Source organism: Melospiza georgiana, chromosome 14 (genome assembly GCF_028018845.1).
Source record: "Melospiza georgiana isolate bMelGeo1 chromosome 14, bMelGeo1.pri, whole genome shotgun sequence".
Lineage (NCBI taxonomy): Eukaryota > Metazoa > Chordata > Aves > Passeriformes > Passerellidae > Melospiza > Melospiza georgiana.
This window is the reverse complement of record NC_080443.1, coordinates 16,816,067-16,837,575: the sequence shown is the minus strand read 5'-3', so window position 1 is coordinate 16,837,575 and position 21,509 is coordinate 16,816,067. Positions and strand designations below refer to the sequence as shown.

Genomic DNA, 21,509 nt, shown 5'->3' with positions numbered 1-21,509 from the left:
CACAGTGAAATACTTGCTGAAACCCTTGCAATGAAAATGATGATAGCACTGGATGTGATGACCCAAGATGTTACATTCTGACTCAAAGGCAACTACAGAATCACAGAACAGCTGAGGTTAGAAGGGATCTCTGGATCCCACCAGGCTGCTCTGAGCAGGGTCAGTGGGAGCAGGATTGCCCAAGATCAAATCTATCAGATGCTGAATGTCCCCAAGGATGAAGACTCCACAAATTCTCAACTGGAGCAACCTACTCCAGTTGAGTAGGTTGTTTTTTCTTATGTTCAGAAATTTCCCATGTTTCAAGATGTGCCCATTGCCTCTTGTTCTTTCACTGCACCACTGAGCACCCAACTCAGTAAAGACAACTGTGAAATCTCTGTTTCTTAAGCTGTAGAGTCAAATGTTTGCTATAGCTGGATCAGCATCTACAAATGAAAAGACTCACGAATATCAGTTTGACTCACAAATATCTTTGACCTGTCAGGTTTTTTTTCTTCTTGGCCTTGTGCTGTTGTTCCTTTCAGTCTGACTCTCAATTAAACAGGAATATATGAGTAAACAATCTCCCTGATTTCATTAAGACTCACATTTAGCTTTTCCAGGGAGTCTTCCAAGCTACTAATTGCACAGGTAAACCATGAACAAATTAAGAGTTGATCTGATCTGACCTGGATTAAGATTTTAGGACTGCTGTTCAACTCAGTTGCCTTCTAGAAAAAGTTGCAGGCCATTCCAGCAGAACATCATTAAACTCTAGTACTAAAGCTGCTTTTACATGTCCTTTCATATGTTAGTCTTCACTTCATACCATTCATGATCTTTAGCTCCAGAGAAACCATTATTTGAACAGTGTTCTAATCTATTCATTTTCTCAATAAATAAATGAATTCAATATATTTATTCTTTGTCTGCAGAAAAAACAAGAAGTCCGACTCCAGAGAAGAGAATTAGTGACCAGCTGAAATACAGTGGTTACCATCGCTGCTTGTACATGCAACTCCAGCATGTAGAGATGGAGCTGGAATTACTGGGGCCCCATAAATTTCAGATGCCTCAGAGTTACACACAAGCTGTTTGTCAGGTTCAGCATATGAAGAACCTCCTGGAGAAGCAAATCTGCTCATCAGCATCCATCAGTGAGGGGTAACCCAGTTCTCAGTATAAGTGAATTCAGGTCATGAATTCAAAATTGGACAGGATGACACAGCCCAAATAATTACTGCTTAACATGTGCTAGATAACTATTATTATATCTGTAAAAATAAGTCTTACTATTATACCACTGCAGGAGCTACAGAGAAATTTCCATGCACTGTGAACTGCACACAAAGGCAATAATGACAGATCATTGCTGTTTGTCATTTTTGCCTCCAAAGTGGAAAGTTACAATAAATGCCATGTGATAGTAAAGGGCTGGGAAAATCACCCAGCTCCAAAGTCACAGAAGCCTTTTAAAATGTATGGATAAAGAAAAGTTAATAAGCAGACAAAAATAGTTCTGTGAAATCTGATAATTAAGTTGGAAGTATTGAAACAATTGCAGTAATTACGTCACTTGGCCATTATGGTGATCACAAGAGATGCATTCAGCAGCTTTAATGCACTCACAGCTTTGTCAATAATTCTACTGGAGATTCAGTTGTGCATGAACTGAAGAGTAAAGAAACCCATCACATTTATTTTGATTTTAGTTGATCTCTGCGCACACTTCATTATTTTTTTCTCACTACACTTTTTGGTATCCATGTATCCTATATAACTGCATTAATTAAAAGAATATTTTGATTTTATATCATAAGATGTTGCCTGTTCCCAGTGAACCTGATGACCTGATTTTGGTTCCTGTTCCATCACAGACTGAATTTTCTCTTCTTGTTCACTCTCAAGGTGGTCCCATACTCTGAATTTGTCCAGTGATGACAAGAAAAGTTCTCTCAGAGGTCTGCCCTGGTGGTTTGTGTTCATTGCTTGGTTCCTTGTGGCAGCCACCAGCGGTGTGTCTGGGTTCTTCACCATGCTCTATGGACTCCACTATGGCAAGGAGAACTCCATCAAGTGGCTCATCTCCATGGTCATCTCCTTCTTGGAAAGCCTTTTCATCACACAGCCCTTGAAGGTGAGAGCCTCAGAAATACAATCACCAGTCAAGATGAACTCACCTGCTGCCATTGCAGGGAGACAATGTAAAATGTTCTAAAGAGCTGCAGGATTTAAAATGAGAATTCTTTGCCCTTCAACCAAGAGCAGGCAGGTGGTTTAGAGTTCTGATGGGTTTTGCTGACATTAACTCCATTAGTTTCATCTCCCTTGCTTTGTCAGGGTTTAATGAGGTTTCTGACTAGTGAGGGTGTGTCACAGAATCAGTTTAGCAGGACAAGCCCCAGCACTGTGCACTGTTCTCTTGTTTATGGGCTTCAGCTGCATGGGTTCAACAAACCCAAGCACAGTTTTTTCCTGCAGTGCCTGGATGCAAAGGGATCCAGGTCAAAGCCTGAGCTTCTTTATATGAAATGGGAATATGGTGAGTCTATAGCTGATTCCTTCCAGGTACTGGGATTTGCTGCTTTTTTCGCTCTGGTTCTGAAGAAGGTGGAACATGAGGATGAAGAAAACACAGCTATTGATGGACCTTTACCAGGTAACTGTCTGCAAAGTTAACAATTACTAAAGAAAGTGCAGAATTGTCCAAGCTTTTGGAGTGCTTTATGAATGATTCTATGACTAAGCTCAACTTTTGTTGCTTGCAACAAAACCTGTAACTATTTCACAACTTAGTTAAAATAAATAAGCGAACAGTAAAAAATTCCCCCTTCATTGTAGACTGGTAGGCCTGTATCTGACAAGCATAACTAAAACCTCTCACAGGGAAATTTCCCACATCCCTGAAGCCCTATATGGAGGCTCTCAGGTTACATACTTTTCCACGGCCACAATTATTTGTATTATTTCCTAAACTGAGCAGTGGCTTCTGCAGTCATAATCATCTCTAAATAAAGCCTTCACTAGCAGACAGGAATCCCAGGGCACAGCAAAGTTATCTGATCTGCAGCTTCCTCCCTGCTCAGCCTCAGGCTGTGAATACACCGCCTGCTGAGATGCTTAGCCTAGAGAGACACCTGGAGCACACCTGGTCCTAAACCCAGCACAGTTTTTGTGAGTTCCTTCCCTCCCCGCTGTTTGCCTTACAATTGCCACAGGAATTGTTTAAATCACATCCTCTGTTCCTGAGGGAAAGCATTAGATAGAAATGTTTCCTTAGAAAGTCGGAACAAACAAAAAGCAGGACATGGATGATCAATTAACTAATTCCAGGGTTCACTGCTGTCCCTCACAGGTGATTCACACCCTCTCTTCGGGGTCCGAAGGGACAGTGGGAGCAACATTTACCGGCCACCTCCTGCTGCTGATGTGGAGAAAATGAAACTCAGCCACATGAAGGAGCAGAAAGCATTTGCCCTCATCAGAGAAATCCTGGGTATTACCCATATGTAGATTATCTTGTTTTATTCAGTAATACTCATCAGTAATTTTACATCAGTGAAAATATTGTTCTCTAGGGTGACAAAGTTTTGGCATATCTTCAGCTTTCTGCCAGCCAGTATGATGTAGAGACAGGCTGTTCCCTGGCAGCTGGAGCTGCAGGGAGGTGGGAATGTTAGCTGGAGCTAAAAGTGTGGCTAAGGCTTCATTTTATGGTAAAGAAGCATATCACAAACATGAGAAATTAAAGAAAAGCAGAAAGGATAAAAGGAGGAGGTGAGCAGTTAAATGAAGCTGAAACCAAAGAGCAGATGGAGGCCATCTTTCTAAAAGCAGATAGTATCTACAGATAATTTATGCCCCTGTTTTATTTCCTCTAAAATCCAAGGCAAAAAAAAATTACCTCAACTTCACTTGGACAAAGTTAGACTAGTCATTTTATTTGGAGCTACCATGACTACATCTATTCAGCCTTCCCACTTCTTTGCTTGACTGCTACTCATATTCCAAATGTGAAACACAAACTGCAGCACACTGAAGCAGCTTGGGTGCCTTCATTAGCCCTGGTCACTCAGAGTGTACAAAGCTCCTCCTTGGCCTAATGGCTGTTGGCAGCAGTACTCATTCATGCAATCTATTCTGAACAGCATTGTTAACCAGAGCTCACATGTGTTGTCTCTTTCTGCTTTTTTCCAGCCTATGTGGGGTTTTTATGGATGCTGTTACTGGTTGCCTATGGGCAGAGAGATCCCAATTCCTACTATTTAAACAAACACATTGAGGACAGCTTTACAGATGGATTCCATGATGTCTACAGTTACCAGGATTTTTTCACGTGGGCAAACACGACTTTACTCAAAAATCTTTATGGATCATATAAAGGTGCAGAGTCACATTGTTTCCCTTCAGCTTGACAGATTCTAAAACTTTATTTTTAATACTTATCTCTAACTTTCATATTTGAGTGGAGAAAGGGACTGTGAGTGTATGAGGCTAGCAAGGAATCCTATAATATGAATACCAATGGATAACAAAACCCCACAGCTTGACCCTGAGTTAAACATCCCCTGATATTTTCCTTATATTTAATATAACCTAAAAGTTCTGCACTGCAATGCTAATTATTTCACATTTTATATTACTTACTCCAGATATTCAGATATATCAGAAAGTTTACACAACTTTCTTTCCATAATTAACAAAAGAATGGCAGACAGGTGGCACCATACAGCTTTCCCTCAGGAGAGTTGTTTGCATCATGACTTGGGTCAACGTGAAGGCAAATTATGCAATATCAGCATGTTTCTATCCAGCCATATCCAGTAAAATATGACCCATTTCCAGCTCACATTTAAGGGTAAATATTGAAATTTATTAGCAGAGTTGTTCTTTGGACATGAACACTGCATAAAGCTACTCTTCTATGGGACTTGAGGTAAGTCACTTTTCTCCCCAGGCCTCACTTTCCCTGTGTATAAAATACTGATGGGGGTGACACAGAACTCTGTTATTGGGAAAATTATTTAAGAACTCAGTTCAAATAAATTTGAGGGTTTCATTTTCATGACTATTTTGCTTACAATGTTTCCGAGAAAAGAATATATGGCAAAATATTAATGCATCAGTGAATCATAAATGGAATGAAGAAATATTATTAATTTTGTCATATTGCCAGTGCTGCTCTTTTCCATCCCCTGTTTAGGATTCATTACAGATGGCAATTCCAAGCTGGTGGGAAGTGCTCGGATTCGCCAAGTAAGAGTGAAAGGAGACACCTGCCCTGTTTCTCCCAGACTCCAGCACGTGGCTGAGGAATGCCACGCTCCCTACTCCCTGCAGACAGAAGATACATCAGTTTATGGGGAGCACTGGAATACCTCAGCCCCTGATAACTCCTCTGACTTCAGCTCAGCATGGCAGTATCAGAGTCAGTCCAAACTGAGAGGACACCCCAGCTGGGGTAAATTTGCTGTCTACAGCGGAGGGGGATATGTGATTCACCTGGGAACTGACCCCAAAAATGCCTCCAGGTACCACTGGTGCTCTTGTAAATTATTAGTGCATCCTCCATGTGATACTGTCTCATTCCTGTATGAATTACATCACTGGCTACACATTCTTTTGGCAGAATTCTCCAGTACCTTTTCAACAATGTCTGGCTTGACACCTTCACAAGAGCAGTGTTTGTTGAATTTACAGTCTACAATGCCAACGTGAACCTGTTCTGCATTATAAGCCTGATGTTTGAAAGCAACGCTTTAGGTGAGAGCCTTTCCTAAGTTACACATTTCTGAAGACAGCAAGAAATGCACCTAGAGGACAGATTTACACATTATCAGTGTTTTCCTGGTTCTTTCCTCAGGAAGCACATGTGTATTAATCTAATAATGAGAGAACCAATGCAAATTTTTTAAACCATTTAGGAAAAATGCAGCATCACAGTAATATAGACCATAATGGAATATCTTATGTTTGCTTATGCTGCTGATGAAGAAAACATTACACTGAAATTTGATCTTGAGAATTTATACAACAGGAACAAGAAAAATTCTGTTTCCTAATCACTTCAGCTAATCAATACAATATCAGGACAAAAATGCAAATAATGGTCTGGGTTTTTTTGTTCCTGATGACTTCTAATGTATGGCTGTGTAATCATGTAATATATAATCTGGATACAACAAAGAGAAGAGTGAAAGCAGATTCTGGTTTAGAGGCTATAAGAAAACATTTCATCTGAGCAGCAGCCTCCTTAGGGTGTGTCCAAGTATTGGAAAATGCCTGAACTGAGCTCATTTTGGGTTTAGAATGAGATTCAGGGTTTTTTTTTAAAAAAATCCAAGTCCTCCTGCTGTATTTCTGCATTTGCAGTCCAATCCAAACTCAGTCCTGAGATTACTGTTGTGCTATGACACAAGACAGCACTGCCACTCTTTGAAATTCCTGTTTGAGGAAAATTTCAAACCCTTACAGGGTTACTCACACAGTCAACTCTAAATCTTAGTTTGATGGTTGAATTCAGCCTCATGCTGATGTGAAAGCAAGTACAGAAGTCTCACTGATGAGCTGAGTTGTTTGAATTGAGGCAGAAGGAGCCCTGAGGTGACCCCTGTTTGTTTTTTAGGGGCCTTCTTCACAAGTGCAGAGCTGCAAAGTGTCCGGCTGTACCCCTACACCGACAGCCTCCACATCTTTGTGGTTGCAGCAGAAATCATTTATTTCCTCTTCATTGTGTACTACATGACAGCCCAGGTGAGCCCCACTGGAGAGTCTGCCTGAGAGCTTGACCTTGTGCCTGCTGTTGATTTCACTTACAAAAGCTTCAGGACTGTACTTGATTTCAGTAGCACTGGTGCTGCTACACCAATGGAAGATTGAATCAGGTACAGTGTCAGTATTAAATAATAGGAAGGCAACATTTTATTTGGTTTGGATGCTGTTTTTGAGAAAGATAATGGGAAACTAGTGCAAGATGTAGTTTTATTAATGCAGAGCAGTCTGCTTTATTGTGGAGGGCATTGCCCTAATCTTCAGAGGTGCATTGTGTGATGTGGAGTCATGAGACTGAAACAGTAAAACTCCTCCCAGGGAAAGCTGCTGAAGAGTCAGAGATGGAGATACTTCCACAGCAAGTGGAATCTCCTGGAGATGGCCATTATACTGATTAGCTGGAGTGCCCTGTCAGTGTTTGTGAAACGGACAGTCCTTGGGACCAGGGACATCAGCTACTACCAGGAACACAAGGAGGAGTAAGTACTTATGCTATTTACTGCACCCTTTGTTGTTGCTACTTATGCAGAAATAAATCTGGTTTTCTTCTTCCCATACAGCACCTTTTCTGTGCTAAATATTGCTATCCTAGATAGCTGTGTATTCATGAAGGCTGTAAGTGTGTCAGGGCTTAGATTTGTGTCAGCAATAGGATTTTCCTCTGATACTGCTCTAATAAAAACCAGCAGACTTGAGCACCAAGTTCCCTTCCTGTCTGCATCATCCTCTTGTGAACCAACAAGCCTTTCTGCTACAGGACATCCACCCAGAAAGCACATAACCTGCCTTGGTCTTTGTTGTAAAAAGCCATTGGTTAGAGGATAATGATGGAGTATTTAGTAGAGAATAGAAAATTATAACATCTTTTAAAAAATGGTCACACAGGAAAGAGATGATAGAATCACAGAATAATGAGCAGAATTTGGGCTACAGCCTCAACCTCCTCTCCTTAAAAATCTTAGCCATGCACAACTGAGGTTTTGTGTGCACACAGTAGGAAGTGCAAGTGGGAACACTCAAGCAGGAACTCATCAGGTCTCTACTAAACCCCAGCACAGGGTGACTGGCTTTTCCAGCATACCCATTTTTGCACTTCAAAGGATTCTGTCTGCATGGTATATTATGTATTTTCTTTTTTTTTTTTTTTTTTTTTTTTCCTAACAGCTCCATAAGCTTCAGTGAAACAGCAAGAGCTGATGCAGTTCTTGGCTACCTGATTGCATTCCTGGTGCTTCTCTCCACAGTGAAACTGTGGCATCTGCTGAGGCTCAACCCTAAACTGAACATGATCACTTCAACACTGAGGAGGGCATGGGGTGATATCTCTGGGTTCATCACTGTTATTGCAATCATGTTCCTTGCCTATTCCATTGCTGTGAGTACCATGGTGCTTTCTCTGTCTGCAGTCTGCTCCCAGGTACTGTCAGGTTAAATCAACTGTTTTTGAATGCCAAAAGCAACACAGCCTTGCCATGCAAAATGGAATAAAGCTGCCTGTCTATATCTTAGTTAAGCAGCTTGGAGCCCAAGTATGAAAGAGAAATTAAAACATCCACTTGTATGTTCTTTGCCAACTGAAATTTATTGAAAAATCAAACAAACACTGAGCTGAAAAATAAGGACTTTTTGTGTGTAATAGATGCAACAAAGAACAAAGTACTGGAAAAAGGATTTTCTGGATAAAACTTAAATTGTAGAGCATTGAGAAAGTGCCATTTTCTGTTTGGTTAGTTTATAAGTGGGAAATAATTATCATTTTTACATATCTAGTGGCAGGCTGAGCAGATACAAGACATTCTGGTATCCATGATAAATGGTCTTCAAGCTGAACACATTTTGCAGCAAGAACTCTGATCATGACACAAGACATGACTTCTGTCCTCTGCAGGCAAACCTGATATTTGGCTGGAAGCTCTTCTCTTACAAAACCCTCCTTGATTCAGCAGAGACCATGGTCAGTCTTCAGCTGGGAATCTTCAACTATGAGGAGGTACCACATCTAATTTGGAGAAGTTTGCAGCCATACAATTGGCATCTCAGCTATCAAATATGCTTTGACCCAGCAAATAGAAGGACTTTCAATTAGTGCTAAACATTAATCTAATTTTGCAAGCTCCACAGCTCCCTGAGGCAGTCACCTTTTCTGAGCAAGACAAGGACATCCAGTGAAACCTCTTTCATGTTCTGTTTTGAGCACGAGGAGGCTCATAATGAACCTTTCATTAAGAAACCTGCTCAAATTTCTACTAGAGCTGTTACTAATTGATTACAAAATGTTTGGAGCAATTTCCTTAGAAAGCTACAGATAGAAATGTGAGGAAAGCCCTGTGTTTGTTCTGAACACCCCTTCTATCTTCCCAAGAAAGGCAAGGCCTTCCACAAGGGAACTTTATGTTAATTTGTTGCTGTTGTTATTCTTTATATACCACTTTTTCAGTAAGATCTTTCAAATATTTCAATATTTGGCTGTTTCTTTGTGGATTAATTTTTGGACATCTCTGACTGTGAAGTCCTCCTTGGTGGATGTTTTTAGACCATGGATCCAATGGGACATGGGTGGCTTTGAAGATCAGTAATATGGCACATTTGGCACATTTTCACCTCTACATCCCACTCATGTTAATCATGAAAATATATTCCTATGTTGTAGCTTATATAAAAATTAGTGGTTTGATTTTTTACAACCCTTGGTTTACAGGTGTCTCTGACAGTCTGACTGTGCTTCTTGTAAAGCACACAGTAAAATAAATGACATGCATACAGGGATTTCACCTACTGTGAAAGCTGAGGCATTAGGGAGCTTCAGCTGTTGTGTGGATAAAGAGATCTCCAGGCTTGTCAACTTTCACGTGAAACTGGCATACCATTAAAATTAAATGCAAATACTTCAAAACCCCCCAAAGACTGCCCACATTCACACATATACATATAAAATAGTCTGTTGTCTTTGTACTATATCATATCAACAAAGGGCAATACTAGAGTAGAAAATGTATATATGTGTATAATGAATATATAATAATTGATTAGACAGGATTTTCAAGGTGATAGACTTCTTATTGGGTATTAACTGCTCATATGTATGCATGTAGATAGGTATGTATGTATGCATGTATGTATGTAGATAGGTATGTATGCTTTTTTGTTTGTTTTTTTAATGTCTTACCTTATGGATTATACAGGTCTTGGACTACAATCCAATTTTAGGCTCCTTCTTAATTGGATCCTGCATCGTTTTTATGACATTTGTGGTACTGAATCTGTTCATTTCGGTGATTCTGGTTGCTTTTAGTGAGGAGCAGAAGCATTACCAGGTTTGTTCATCTAAGCTCTCTTGCTTTTAACATTTTTTGTTCAGTGCTTACTCAGGTATTCAACCATGGATGAAAGCCATGTAAATTCAGTCCAACTCTTAACAAGGCAACATTTGCTGAGAAAGTACACTTCAGATTTTCCAGATTTACACTGTCCTTTCCTGTTCAGATGAGTCCCTGTTCAGATCTGATTTGTAGCCTTCTGTTCACATACTACATCCATCAAAAAACTCTTAGGTTTGTGTTGGGCTGTATTGAAATCAGTGCCAAAATTGCTACTGAAGTGCATGAGGCTTTACAGCTCCTTTTAAAACTCTCACTGTGAGTGCCTGACCCATTCAAGCTATTGATAGTGCAGTGTGAAATCCATCTTAACACTCCAGTACTGCCCAGAATTCCTCTATGTTTTAAATAAAGTCAAGGGAGATGAAAACAAAGGATATGGTTGATAGAATACAATATATGTATTTAGTTTTTCTCATTTACTTTGTCTTGAAATGGTGGGTGTCTCATTGTGTATACCATGAGCATGGGAGTTGGCAAGTGCACTCCAGGCTCCTGTAGAGAGATTTCCATGGAATTTGGCAGCCAAAATTTCTGTAGTGTCCATACTCATCTGGGGCTTCTGTCTGGATAAAAATATTGGCACAGTGTTTTGCCTGGCAGTCACTCATGCTCTGGTAAAAGTTGGCTTATTTCACCTCAAGTAGAGATTCTGTCTTGCAACTTGCCTTGGCTTTAGCAGAGACTGAATCCAGTATGGCACCTCTGAGTAAGTTATTTGTTATTATTTCAGGCTTCAGAAGAAGAGGAGATTGTTGATCTAATGCTAATGAAACTCTTCAGTTTCTTTGGGATAAAATGCAAAAAGGAAGAGAAGCCGGTCACTGACGAACAACTGGAGCAACCTGTCAGCAAGTGAAGGAAGACCACCTTGAAAAGTCACTTTGCTTGTGGGCAGATTATTTACTTGTTTGCTATCAGCTGCAGTGGTTAGAGTTAGGTTAGGCTACAGGCTTAGGTTATTACAGCTTCTGATTAAAATGAGTTTACCCAAGGGAATGGCTGGAGCTGTGTCAGGGGAGGTTTGTGCTGGATACTAGGAGAAGGTTCTTTCACCCAGAGGGTGTTGGGGCCCTGAACAGGCTCCCCAGGGAATGGGCACGGCCCCAAGCCAAGGAGAGCTCATGAAGCTTTTGGATAATGCTCTCAGGCCCATGTGGGATTGTTGGGGTGTCTCTGCAGGGCCAGGAGCTGGACTTCGATCCTTGTGGGTCCCTTCCAACTTAGCCTGTTCCGGGATTCTGGGAAAACGACGCGGTGCTCACCCCTAAAGCGCTGCCGGCGTGTTTTTCTGGAGTAATAGCTAAGAAATAGCGGTAACCCTAAGGCGAACCGTCCCACGTGCACTTGCTGTAGACTTGGCGCCTGTATTTATTTAATAAACACCGAGCGGATTGCACTGTCTGGCTGAATCCTCTCCGTCTCCGCCGCGGCGGCGCACGGAACATGGCGGCTCCGCTCCCCTCCCTCAGGGCCCGGTGCCCGCTGCCGCCGGGGCGCGGAGCCGAGCCCGGGCCGCTCCCCAGGGCCCGCGGGTCCCCTCGGCCACCGCCGGCTCCGCCCCGCCGCCATCGCCACCTCCCGCCGGCACCGCCCCCGCCCGCCCCCGGCAAAGATGGCGTGGCGAGCGCTGCGGCGGGTCGGGCCGGTGCTGGCGCCGCGCTGCCCGCTCCTCTCGCTGCCGCCGCGGGAGCCCGCGGCCCGCAGGCTGGGCACCAGCTCGCTGCTGCTGGCCGGTGAGTGGCGGCCCGAGGGAGGGAGGTGCGCGGCGGGCGGGCGGGAGCAGCGGCCCGGTGCTGCGGGGAGCCGGCGGTGCCTGTGCCCGGGAGGGTGCGCAGGGTGGGCTGCGGGGGCTCGACCCGGGCCAACCCGCGGGGGAAGCCCTCGCCAGCCGGGACTGGGTGCGCGGAGCGGCCGGAGCGCGGGTCCCGCTGGCGGCCGCGGGCGGCAGCCGTCCTCTCTCCTTCTATCCCTTCCTCCTCCCCTGCCTCCCGCCGCGCCGTGTCCCGGCGGCCCTCGGAGCGCGATGCTGCAGCCGCCCGGAGCCCCCCGGAGCCGGCGGGGCCCGGAGAACCTCGCAAGATGGCTGAACCCCCCTCACCTGGCCGGGACGCTGCTGGCACTCCCACAGGAGCAGCTGCACCTCCGTTACTTGGCCAGAAACTTTTACCCTCATCCTCACACTGCGGTGTTGACCAAAGTCTCCTCTCAGTCCCTCTGCTCTGAGTCTCCGCTCAATCCCCTCTGGTCCCGGACAGAGGCTTCGCAGAGCGGGCTGAACTGGAGCACAGCAGCTTGCCCGAAGTAGCGGATGGCTTTTCCCGGGATTGCCGCTCACAAAGAGCTGATGTTGGCTCCAAGGAGCAGCAGCAGCACAGGAAAGGGGCAGGGGTGGGTGTCTGGCAGGGGCAGAGCACAGCAGGGACTGCCGTGGGCACACAGACAGAGCCTCCGGGCTCGCAGGGCCCTGAGCCGCTGCACAGGTTTGGCTCTGGTCCTGTGCAGCCACAGCTGCACCAGCGGCACGGCACGGGATGGACCCGTGCATTGCTGCTTGCTGTGAGTTTGCGTTTGGTACAGTTAATTCTGAAAGCATCTGCTGCTGTCAAAGCTCTCTGAATGGAAGTTACTCACGAAAGTCTGAAAAACAGCATCGGTGGTACTCTAGCAAGTAGAAATGTTTAAAAAGTAGGTGAGAAGTAAAAGTAATGACTACCATTGAGAAGAGCTCATCCATTTCTCTCCAGACTATCATAAACCTACCTGTTTAATGGCCCTCTGCTGCAAGTGAAAGAAATATTTTTTATTGTTCATTACTTGCAAACTGAGTCAAGATCTAAGCTGTTTTTCACTCTTCTGGCCAATGTACCCATTGCTTTTCTGTATGCATCACTCAAAGGAATAACAGTGCTTTTGTTTGAGGCAGAGAGGAAAAGCTTTGTATGCCTCTTTGTGGAGGTGTGAGTTCCCTCTTCAGGTATATATGAAATACTTGATAGGGGCAGGTTACACTAAGTCAAGGGCCAAGTTCAGAGAGTGCTAGTTAAGCTGAAACCTAAGTCCTGTTGAAATGAATGAAGCTAGAGTAAATTCAGCTGCTCTTCTGTAAAAGAATGCAGAGAGATTTGGTATGCATTGACATTTCATATTCCTTTAGGTTGATTTATTTAATGGGCTGCCCACATAAGCTCAAAGTTCAAATTTAGAGATTACTTATTAACTGTCTTTAATTTGACCTTCATTTCCAGTGGTTTTTGTTGCATGCTCAGAATTTAAATTTTTCTTTTTGGTTTGTTGGTTTTTTTTTCTTTTCTCCTGCAAGAAAGTTACATGCTCTTCTAACTGCACTGGACATTTCACTGCTGTATTCCAAAGTGGTGTGAAATATTGTGGGTTTTTTTATTAGCTTTGCTTTATAAACAGATTCCATACACTATTATTATCCTGAATAAAAATGTACTGCTTGGCTTCTTGTGCCATGTGTAACATCACTAATGTTCAGCTTGAGTTTGAGATTTGTCAATTGTCATTCTCCATTCTTACGGTTCATTGCTCATTTCCAATAGAATTCCCATGGCTTTAGCATCTTGACACAAAATGATTTGAGACATTTAAGGCTCTGTTCATTAGAGTGTGGAATGAGATTTCTTGTAGTTATAGAAAACAGTGCTAGGTGAAATTCTGTGGATTTTTGACTGATAATTCATAGGAAAACACTTCCATGTTTACAGTTTACTCATGTTTGTTTGTGTATTATACTTGTAAACCCACATGTTGTTCTGCTGAGCTCTATGAAATTTGAGCCCTATTCTAAGATAAACATTTTATCTGAGACTTGAACTTTTCTACTACTCTTGAACTTTTCAAACACAAGAGGATCACTGCAACTGAAGAAGCTTAAAGTATTGACTGTCTGGAAAGATTTTACCAGGTCTACAGTGAGAGCTTCTGTTTTCCTTCATGTACAGTTTTAGAAAATACACAAGGATTTGCAGAAGTGTAGTTTCTCTGGTGTTTGCCTTAAAGAGTTCAGCCCACAGGATGAGTTGAGAGGAGAGTTGAACTCAAAAGGAAGGTGCAGCTGTACTACTGTGGCACCAATCCCTCAGGGAGCTGTTTCAGAAGCAGTTTTTACAACATCCCTTGCCTGACTGGATGGGTGCTGCAAGTAAAAAATAAAAAAAAATTAATTACAATTATTTTTTAAAGTAGGAAGGTATCTACAGGGAAATTATGTAGAGACGAGAAAATGGACATAGCAGGCTGAAAATTCTCAGAGTAAGAAAAGTTCCAGGAAAAATGTTAGCAAGAAAAATGTTGCTTGCTTCAGTTACTTCTTTTGAAGTTTCTCCATATGACTTTATAAAAACAATTGCCTCTAATAAAGCTGTCTTGAATCTTCCAGATCTGAAATGTAAGGAGAATTGTAACCTTGCTGTGAAAAGACTTAACAAGGTTTTAACAGACCTATTTTATAGAGATATAGAATAACTACTGTGTTCTTCTCACAGTAACAATATTAACAGAGAGCAAGTCTATTAAGTAGCAGTTGTCTCTATGAGTTGCCTTATTAATTTGTCCTGTATTAATTTGCCTTAATAATACATAGAACTGTGCCAGCTTTGCACTTTAATGAGATGCTGTAATGCTCACAGGGTTTCTGGAGTCACCAACACTGGCCTCCCAGCCACAATAAGTAGTTATCAGAAATAAACACTAAATATGTTTGAAAAGCCACTGTGCTATCATAGACATGTATAACTATGAGTAAAACACACATCTAAGCTTTAGATTTGCATTTCTGTTTGAAGTAGAACTGCTCTTTTTGCTCCTGTACTTTTATCAGTCTCCAGATGGTTGCACAGGAGCTGATAATGCTCTGAGCCTCTGCCCTGTCACTGAGCATGTTCTGAGCTTCTCTCTAAATTACATGTGCTGGTTAAAATATTTTCCAAGAAAAATGAACAAACTCAGTGAAAAGCCCCACAGTTTAAGGCTGCAAATGTGTTATTGTGTTTAAGCAAGCAACATATCACTTTTTTCTGAAATGTCAGCTGTGTTTCCTTTCAGCCCGCAAGTTCACAGACAAGCACGAGTGGGTATCTGTGGAAAATGGCATTGGAACAGTAGGAATCAGCAATTTTGCACAGGTATTGATCCCTCTGCCCTTGCCCAGCTCTGCAATATTTATTTATGCCTGTCTGCTCTGTCCTTGCTCTTTGGACATTCACGGGGGTGTTTTTATTGTTTCTATTGCATATGTGACACAGTGAGGTTATTTGTGAGATTTGTGCCACCTCAGCATTCTGATAAGGTCTTCATGGCCTCAGGTTGAACCTGTGGAGAGCTGAACTTGGTGGGAGACTTCAATGTTCAGGTCTAAGCCAGAGCAGTTCATGGCTGTGTGAAAGGACATCGTGTCTGCTTTAGGTCAGATTTCCTCTGAACACAAATGTGGTGAAATCCCTCTGGCTAAAGAACAGTTGTGAGCAGAGGTACAGCATGGCAGTACAGAGTTTTTACTCTAGCACAGGAATTCCTTTGGATTTTTTGTTCTCTGCTGTACTTGATTTGGAATAGTCACAGGAAAATTCTGGCCTTTATGTAAAACTTAAAGAGGAATGGGACAAGCTACCAATAAATGGAATTAATGTTTCTCAGGACAAGCAGCATTCCTTTTAATCTCAGGTTTCTGTCAATAACTCTGATACTCTCTGGCCTTTTGTGAGATAGGGTACGTGTGTCAGGGAAGAGTTGAGCTAATTGTTATGGTAATAAGGGTCCCAATTAAGTCAGTGAGGACAAACTGTGTGCTAACAGCTCTCTGTAGCTGATGCTAAGAAGATCAGTCAGTGTTATTCCTCATTCTTCCAGAAGAAATCTGCATAGAAACTGAGCCTGAGGGTTATTAGCAATGTAATAGAGAAACAATAATTTGGTATTTGGGGCATGATAACATGACAGTTTATTCACATTCAGTGTTTGTTAAGAAAAAGTGAAAAATATTCAATCTATAAAGAAAGAGAACAATATTTAGAGACAGAGAATACTTATGTGCAGATTCTAGAGTCACTGTATCAGTTCTCTCCTGTATGTACTTTTGTTAATGTATGCTCTGATGCTTTTGTTTTTCTTTTAAGGAAGCATTAGGAGATGTTGTTTACTGTAGTCTTCCAGAAGTTGGGACAAAATTAAGTAAACATGGTAAGTTTCAGTAAGTTTTGGTTCTAGTTGCTTGTGAAATGATTATTCTACTCATCCCACTCTTCCTTTGCAAAGATAAATTTTCTGAAATAATATTTATGGTTATGAATACCATTATACAGCTTTTGGATGCAAAATAAATTCAGGTATTTCTACAAGAGACAGCTTTAATTTTAAATTCTCACTGTCAGACTGTGCTTAGCAGCAGAAGATACACAGTTTTTAAACTGTGAAGATATTGATTCAAAAATAAAGCATTGAAATATTTTTGTGATAATTTTATCTATACTCTGTTTTTAAAATAGTTATACTTTGATCTGAACTTGCAAGTGTTGATTTGCAATTCTCCAGTTATGCACTTTGTGAGTTGCATGATGTGAAACTTCAAATTGATATCAAGCTCTAATTTTTCTCTGAATGTAGAGACTCAGTAATTTTGAGGTATCAAATATGACAGAGTTTTTGCTTGCTAGTGGTGTACAAGTTGTTACATTCTTCATCATTCAGTTATGCAACTTTTCCCGTTAAAGAAAGTGAACATTAACAGGAAGAAATGAAAAGCCTTTTCCTGTATTAATGTGGAGAGCTGTCTCAATAGTATATGAAGAAAAAATTGTCATTATTTTGAGACAATTTTTAAAAAAGCAATGGGGTTTATGAGGTAAAGTAGAAGGCCTTTCTTCTGCCATCCTTCCTGTGGAATAGATCCCCATCAAACTGTTTTGGCCAAATCTATTGCATTGAATGCTGACTGTTAGACAAAAGGTCTCTCTGTGTAGGATTTTAATTAACCAATTTGTAGTTTTGCTTTATTTGAAGGAATTTAATTTCCATTTAAGTTCTTCTCTTTTCTACCCATTCTGGCCTCAGTCTAATTCCAAGCTTTCCCAGAACAAGTTGTTCTCAGATCCCTTGTCCTGGTGCCTATCTACTCTGTGACAGCTCCCTGTTCCTTCAGCCTCTGTCTTGTTTGTGCCTGGGAGCTGCTCTGGGTTAACATTGCTCCAGGCCCCATTTCCATAACTCCCTACAAAACAGGGAAAAGGGAAGAGCTCTGGGTGCTTCCAGTGTGGTGCTCCTGAATACTAATGTGTGTTTTCCACTGAGTGCAGATGTAACACTTGATAGTGTTTCTGAAGGGAAAATGGGGTTGCTGAAATTGGGGCTCTGTTGATTTTGTAACCAAATTACAAATAAAAAGGTTTAAATTGTAGGTAAAAGGCATATTTAAGTCTCTTGCAGTAAGAGCTGGGTGTTGTTCCTTCTAAGTCAGTATCATGTGTGCTGTGGGCTTCAGGCAAAGGATTCCCCAAATGTAAGGAACTCCTGTCCCTTCTGTAGCAGCCAGCTAGCACAAATTCCCCAGAATTCAAGAGCATAAACATCAAATTTAATAATGCTGATCCTTGTCATAAAGTGGGTGACTTCAATATGTTTTCTTGCACAAGATGAGACATTTCTTCACTGCTTGGGTCATCACCAGAGTGTCTGACTGAACAAAGGGAAGTGCTTTGTGTTTTCCTCTTAGGAACTTTCAATCATATTCTGTGTTTCAGATGAGTTTGGGGCTTTGGAAAGTGTGAAAGCTGCTAGTGAACTCTACTCCCCTCTCTCAGGAGAAGTGACTGAGATTAATGTTGCCCTTGCAGATAATCCAGGGCTTGTCAATAAATCCTGTTATAAAGATGGTAAGATGGCACTTTTATCTTTGAATAATGAATACTCTGTGGATTCTTGCTATTAGAAATGGCTCTGCAATTCCTGTTCTTCCAGTTTAATGGTGTGGAGACTTAAATGGAATATACTGAATATAGTTCAAGCCCAGTAAAATTTAACATAAAGCACTATCACAGTGTCTTCTTTGAACAGCTGTTTTACAACATCTTAATTTCAGATATACACTGTGGCTGAATTTAAATCTATTTGCCTTGATTGCATTTCTGGGTTTTGGATCTTGTAAGAGTCCATGATCCTGAGGTCAAGCTCCTTTAATTTTTTCAGGCAGTATCTCCCTATGCCTCTGTCACAGCCAGCACTAAATTACACAGCTACTCTGACTCAAAAGGACAGTTTTTATGTCGGTTGGTTGTTCATTTTTTTAAATACTGAAATGTTGTTTTGCCTGCACAAAAACCTGACTGATCCTCCAGTGATCCAAGGCTGGTTGTTCCTGCTGGGAGTGCTTTCCTAAGGCAATAACATGAATGAATTGTTCTTGTAGGATATTAGCAATTCTTTTCAATTTCCTAACTACAGGTTGGCTTATCAAGATGACTGTGGCAAACCCTGCTGAACTTGATGAACTGATGACCGAAGATGCCTATGAGAAATACATAAAATCCATTGAGGACTGAGCTGGAATAATGAAATAAATTCATATAAAATATCTCAGTGTAGTTTGTCATCAATTAAGGAAATACTGAATATCCAGTTTTGGCAACCTGAAAAATATCACTTAAGATCCCACACACAAGACTATAAATAATTACAGTGATAAATATGTTTCACATCTGTGTACCTGTGAGGGTTTTTTATTCTGTTGTCTGATTTGTATAACTGCAGATGTTATCTATAATATTTTGGGAAACAAAATTCACTTGCTGAAATATATAGTTCCATATATATAGTTCCATAGATTCATTTGACATCAAATTTAGTAACAGCTGCCTTAACATGTAAATTTTGTCATAGGCACATGACTGTTTTCATGACCTGGCCTATAATTTTCCCTGAAATACTTTCCTATTGCTCCCAAACCACTGAAAAGCAGTGTCTTCCTAACCTACTCATGTTCTTCTTTCTTAGGATTACAGAGATGATACCAGAAAAGGAGAAGCCATATCAACTACCTCTCTCTGTGATTTTTATTTCTTTATATAATTTATTAATCTAATTTATTAATCCTCTGCTTTCCTTTTTTTTTTTTTTTTTTTTAATTGTGTAATCAGATAGTGCTGCCTGTGAGGCAGGAGGGATGGGGGCCCTGCCTTCCCCTTTCAGTGCTTTCTTAGTGTGCAAAGCTCCTGCAGTGATTGTTTATTAAGGTTCTACAGTGGGTTATTTGGGCTGTATTTTTGTCTAGTAAGAACTACCCAAGTCACAAGTAATTAAGGAATTAATTTTACATCTTTTGCCTGGCAGTTGTGGTGATTTCAGCAGAGCAGGTTCTTGTGGAAGTTGTGTGATCAGCAATAGTCTGACATATCCTGTGTCTGTGTGTGTCTGTATTTAAAATCAAGTACCAAACTGCTCTAATGACTCCACAGGACTGAACCCAAAACTTACCTGTTGCAAACCAGTGAACTAAAGCAGCTGATTCCATTAGAATTAATATTTAATGAATCTACAAATGTCAACTCAAAGTTGATGTGACATCTGATGGTAAGATGGAGTTGTACACACCTGCACTTTAGGAAAACACAGTAGTACAGCAGAGTTTTGGTCTTAAACTTTTCCCCACAATTATAAATGGTTGTTAGCAGCTAAGCACAAAAAGGGAACAAACCCCAACAATTTAGGTCAATGTAAAAGGAAGCTGGGAAATGTTAATTCCTGTGAGATGACTGAAGCAAAATTCATATTGCTTTGAAAGTTCCTTCTTTCTGAAGGGATGTGAATCACTGACCTTCTAAAGTGCATAAATACACTGCTGGTAATATAGAAACCTTTCTAATGTATAAAAAAGAGGGTTTATTTTATGATCTGAAAGGATGTCAAAGTAATTGCTCTGGTGGTTTTTGGGTTTAAATCCTAGGAGCAAACCTTTGCTGCACAAGTCACACATCAAAGCTCTGCCAAGAGAGAATCCACTGTGTATTTAAGATGGTTTCATCTTCTCCACAGGAGTTAAACTGCAAAATGAGTAAGAGGAAAGAGGGAGTGTGACTGTTCCACTGGAGCTCTAACTTGGGAGTGGCTGATAAACAGAAGGCTCTTGTAAACCGAGTGTAATGTTTTAAAAACTCTCAGTCCTTATCCATTATTCACAGTTTCATGCAGTATTTATTGTGACAACATCAGGGCTCAGAGAGCTGGGAGCTTGGTCCTGGCCTCTTACAAACTCCCAGCCTCAGTTTGTCTTTTACCTCCGTGCACTTCGGAAGGGAAAGAGAAAGTTTGTTTCAAGTACAAAGTGTGGGCAAATGGAGGTAGGAATGCAGGGAAGTGTTTCTATTTGATACTGTTTCTTTCATCAGCTTTTATCCCACTTGGCTAGAGAGTAACAGGCCCTTCATTATTTTCCATGTAACATGTGACCCTTGTGGGTCTCCTGAAAGAGGTTAGTCCAGAGTACTTTAGTGCATTTTTATACCATTTTCCCTTAAAATGTTTGTATTCTTTTATTTTGATTGATAAAATAGTAATTTCTGTCATGACCTAGGGAACCTGGGGAACAATAAAAGCTGGCAAACCTGGTCTGTTCTCAAACTTTGCCCATTTAAACTGTATTAGCAGCTTACATACATCAGTCTGGATAAATGACAACTATCTGAGAAAAGTACCTGAAACAATTCAACCTCTCTTTCATGGTGTACAGGTGGAAAAGTGATGTTCTGTTGCTTAAAGAGGAGGATCAAGAACATCTCTATCCCTAATTCTTTCAAAATTTTATACAACTTTAAAGTTACTTATTCCTCTTAAAATGGGAACAATAATACTTAGGTGATTTTTTTTTTCATGTGGTTTATGCCAAGAGCTGTGGTGTTCTGTGGTTTAGGACAAATTATGTCTATTGGACCAAATATTTTTATACCTTTTTACAGTTCACTCAGCTGCCTGAATTATGCTGCCAAAACAATGTGTTCTTCCTTGTTTGATGTCTGCTGCCCAAGCAGAGCTCCAAGCAGTTCATGGCTTCCGTAAGTCCAGCAGCAGCAGGAAGCCTCAGGCACACTGCAGGAGCATGAATGCAGCACTTGCTGACATGAATCCACAATAAATGTGTTTATCAACATAAAAAGATGGAGTGAATGTGCATTACCTTTGGTCTATTACACAATTTTAAATGTTTTTGCAGAAATTATTGGGAAAAATGTCAAACTTGTTCACCAGTGTGTGCTGCTACAGAAAAGTAATAAAGGAGGTGATTTCTTACAAAAATAAGCACTTCATCTGTGACCTCTTAAGAACTCAACAATTACAATTACAGGACAATTTATGTACATTATGGATTCA

The 21,509-nt window shown here is 41.1% G+C and overlaps 2 protein-coding genes across 2 annotated transcripts in view; both read left to right on the top strand.

Moving 5' to 3' along the window:
* The window catches only part of LOC131089325 (polycystin-1-like protein 2), a 35,810-nt gene extending 24,821 nt beyond the window's left edge, over positions 1-10,989 (top strand). The window contains 13 exon segments of the mRNA XM_058034011.1: positions 918-1,146; positions 1,891-2,119; positions 2,551-2,641; positions 3,338-3,478; positions 4,180-4,365; positions 5,186-5,513; positions 5,612-5,745; positions 6,608-6,735; positions 7,072-7,232; positions 7,918-8,128; positions 8,642-8,743; positions 9,936-10,067; positions 10,864-10,989. Of these exon segments, the coding sequence (XP_057889994.1) occupies positions 918-1,146; positions 1,891-2,119; positions 2,551-2,641; positions 3,338-3,478; positions 4,180-4,365; positions 5,186-5,513; positions 5,612-5,745; positions 6,608-6,735; positions 7,072-7,232; positions 7,918-8,128; positions 8,642-8,743; positions 9,936-10,067; positions 10,864-10,989 (2,198 nt within the window).
* Positions 10,990-11,745: 756 nt separating this feature from the next.
* GCSH (glycine cleavage system protein H) lies at positions 11,746-18,720 on the top strand. Its single transcript, XM_058034132.1, has 5 exons — positions 11,746-11,866; positions 15,201-15,280; positions 16,271-16,334; positions 17,891-18,022; positions 18,591-18,720. Exons 1-5 carry the CDS (start codon positions 11,746-11,748, stop codon positions 18,686-18,688), a joined length of 495 nt encoding a protein of 164 aa, XP_057890115.1. The 3' UTR covers positions 18,689-18,720.
* Positions 18,721-21,509: the final 2,789 nt, after the last annotated feature.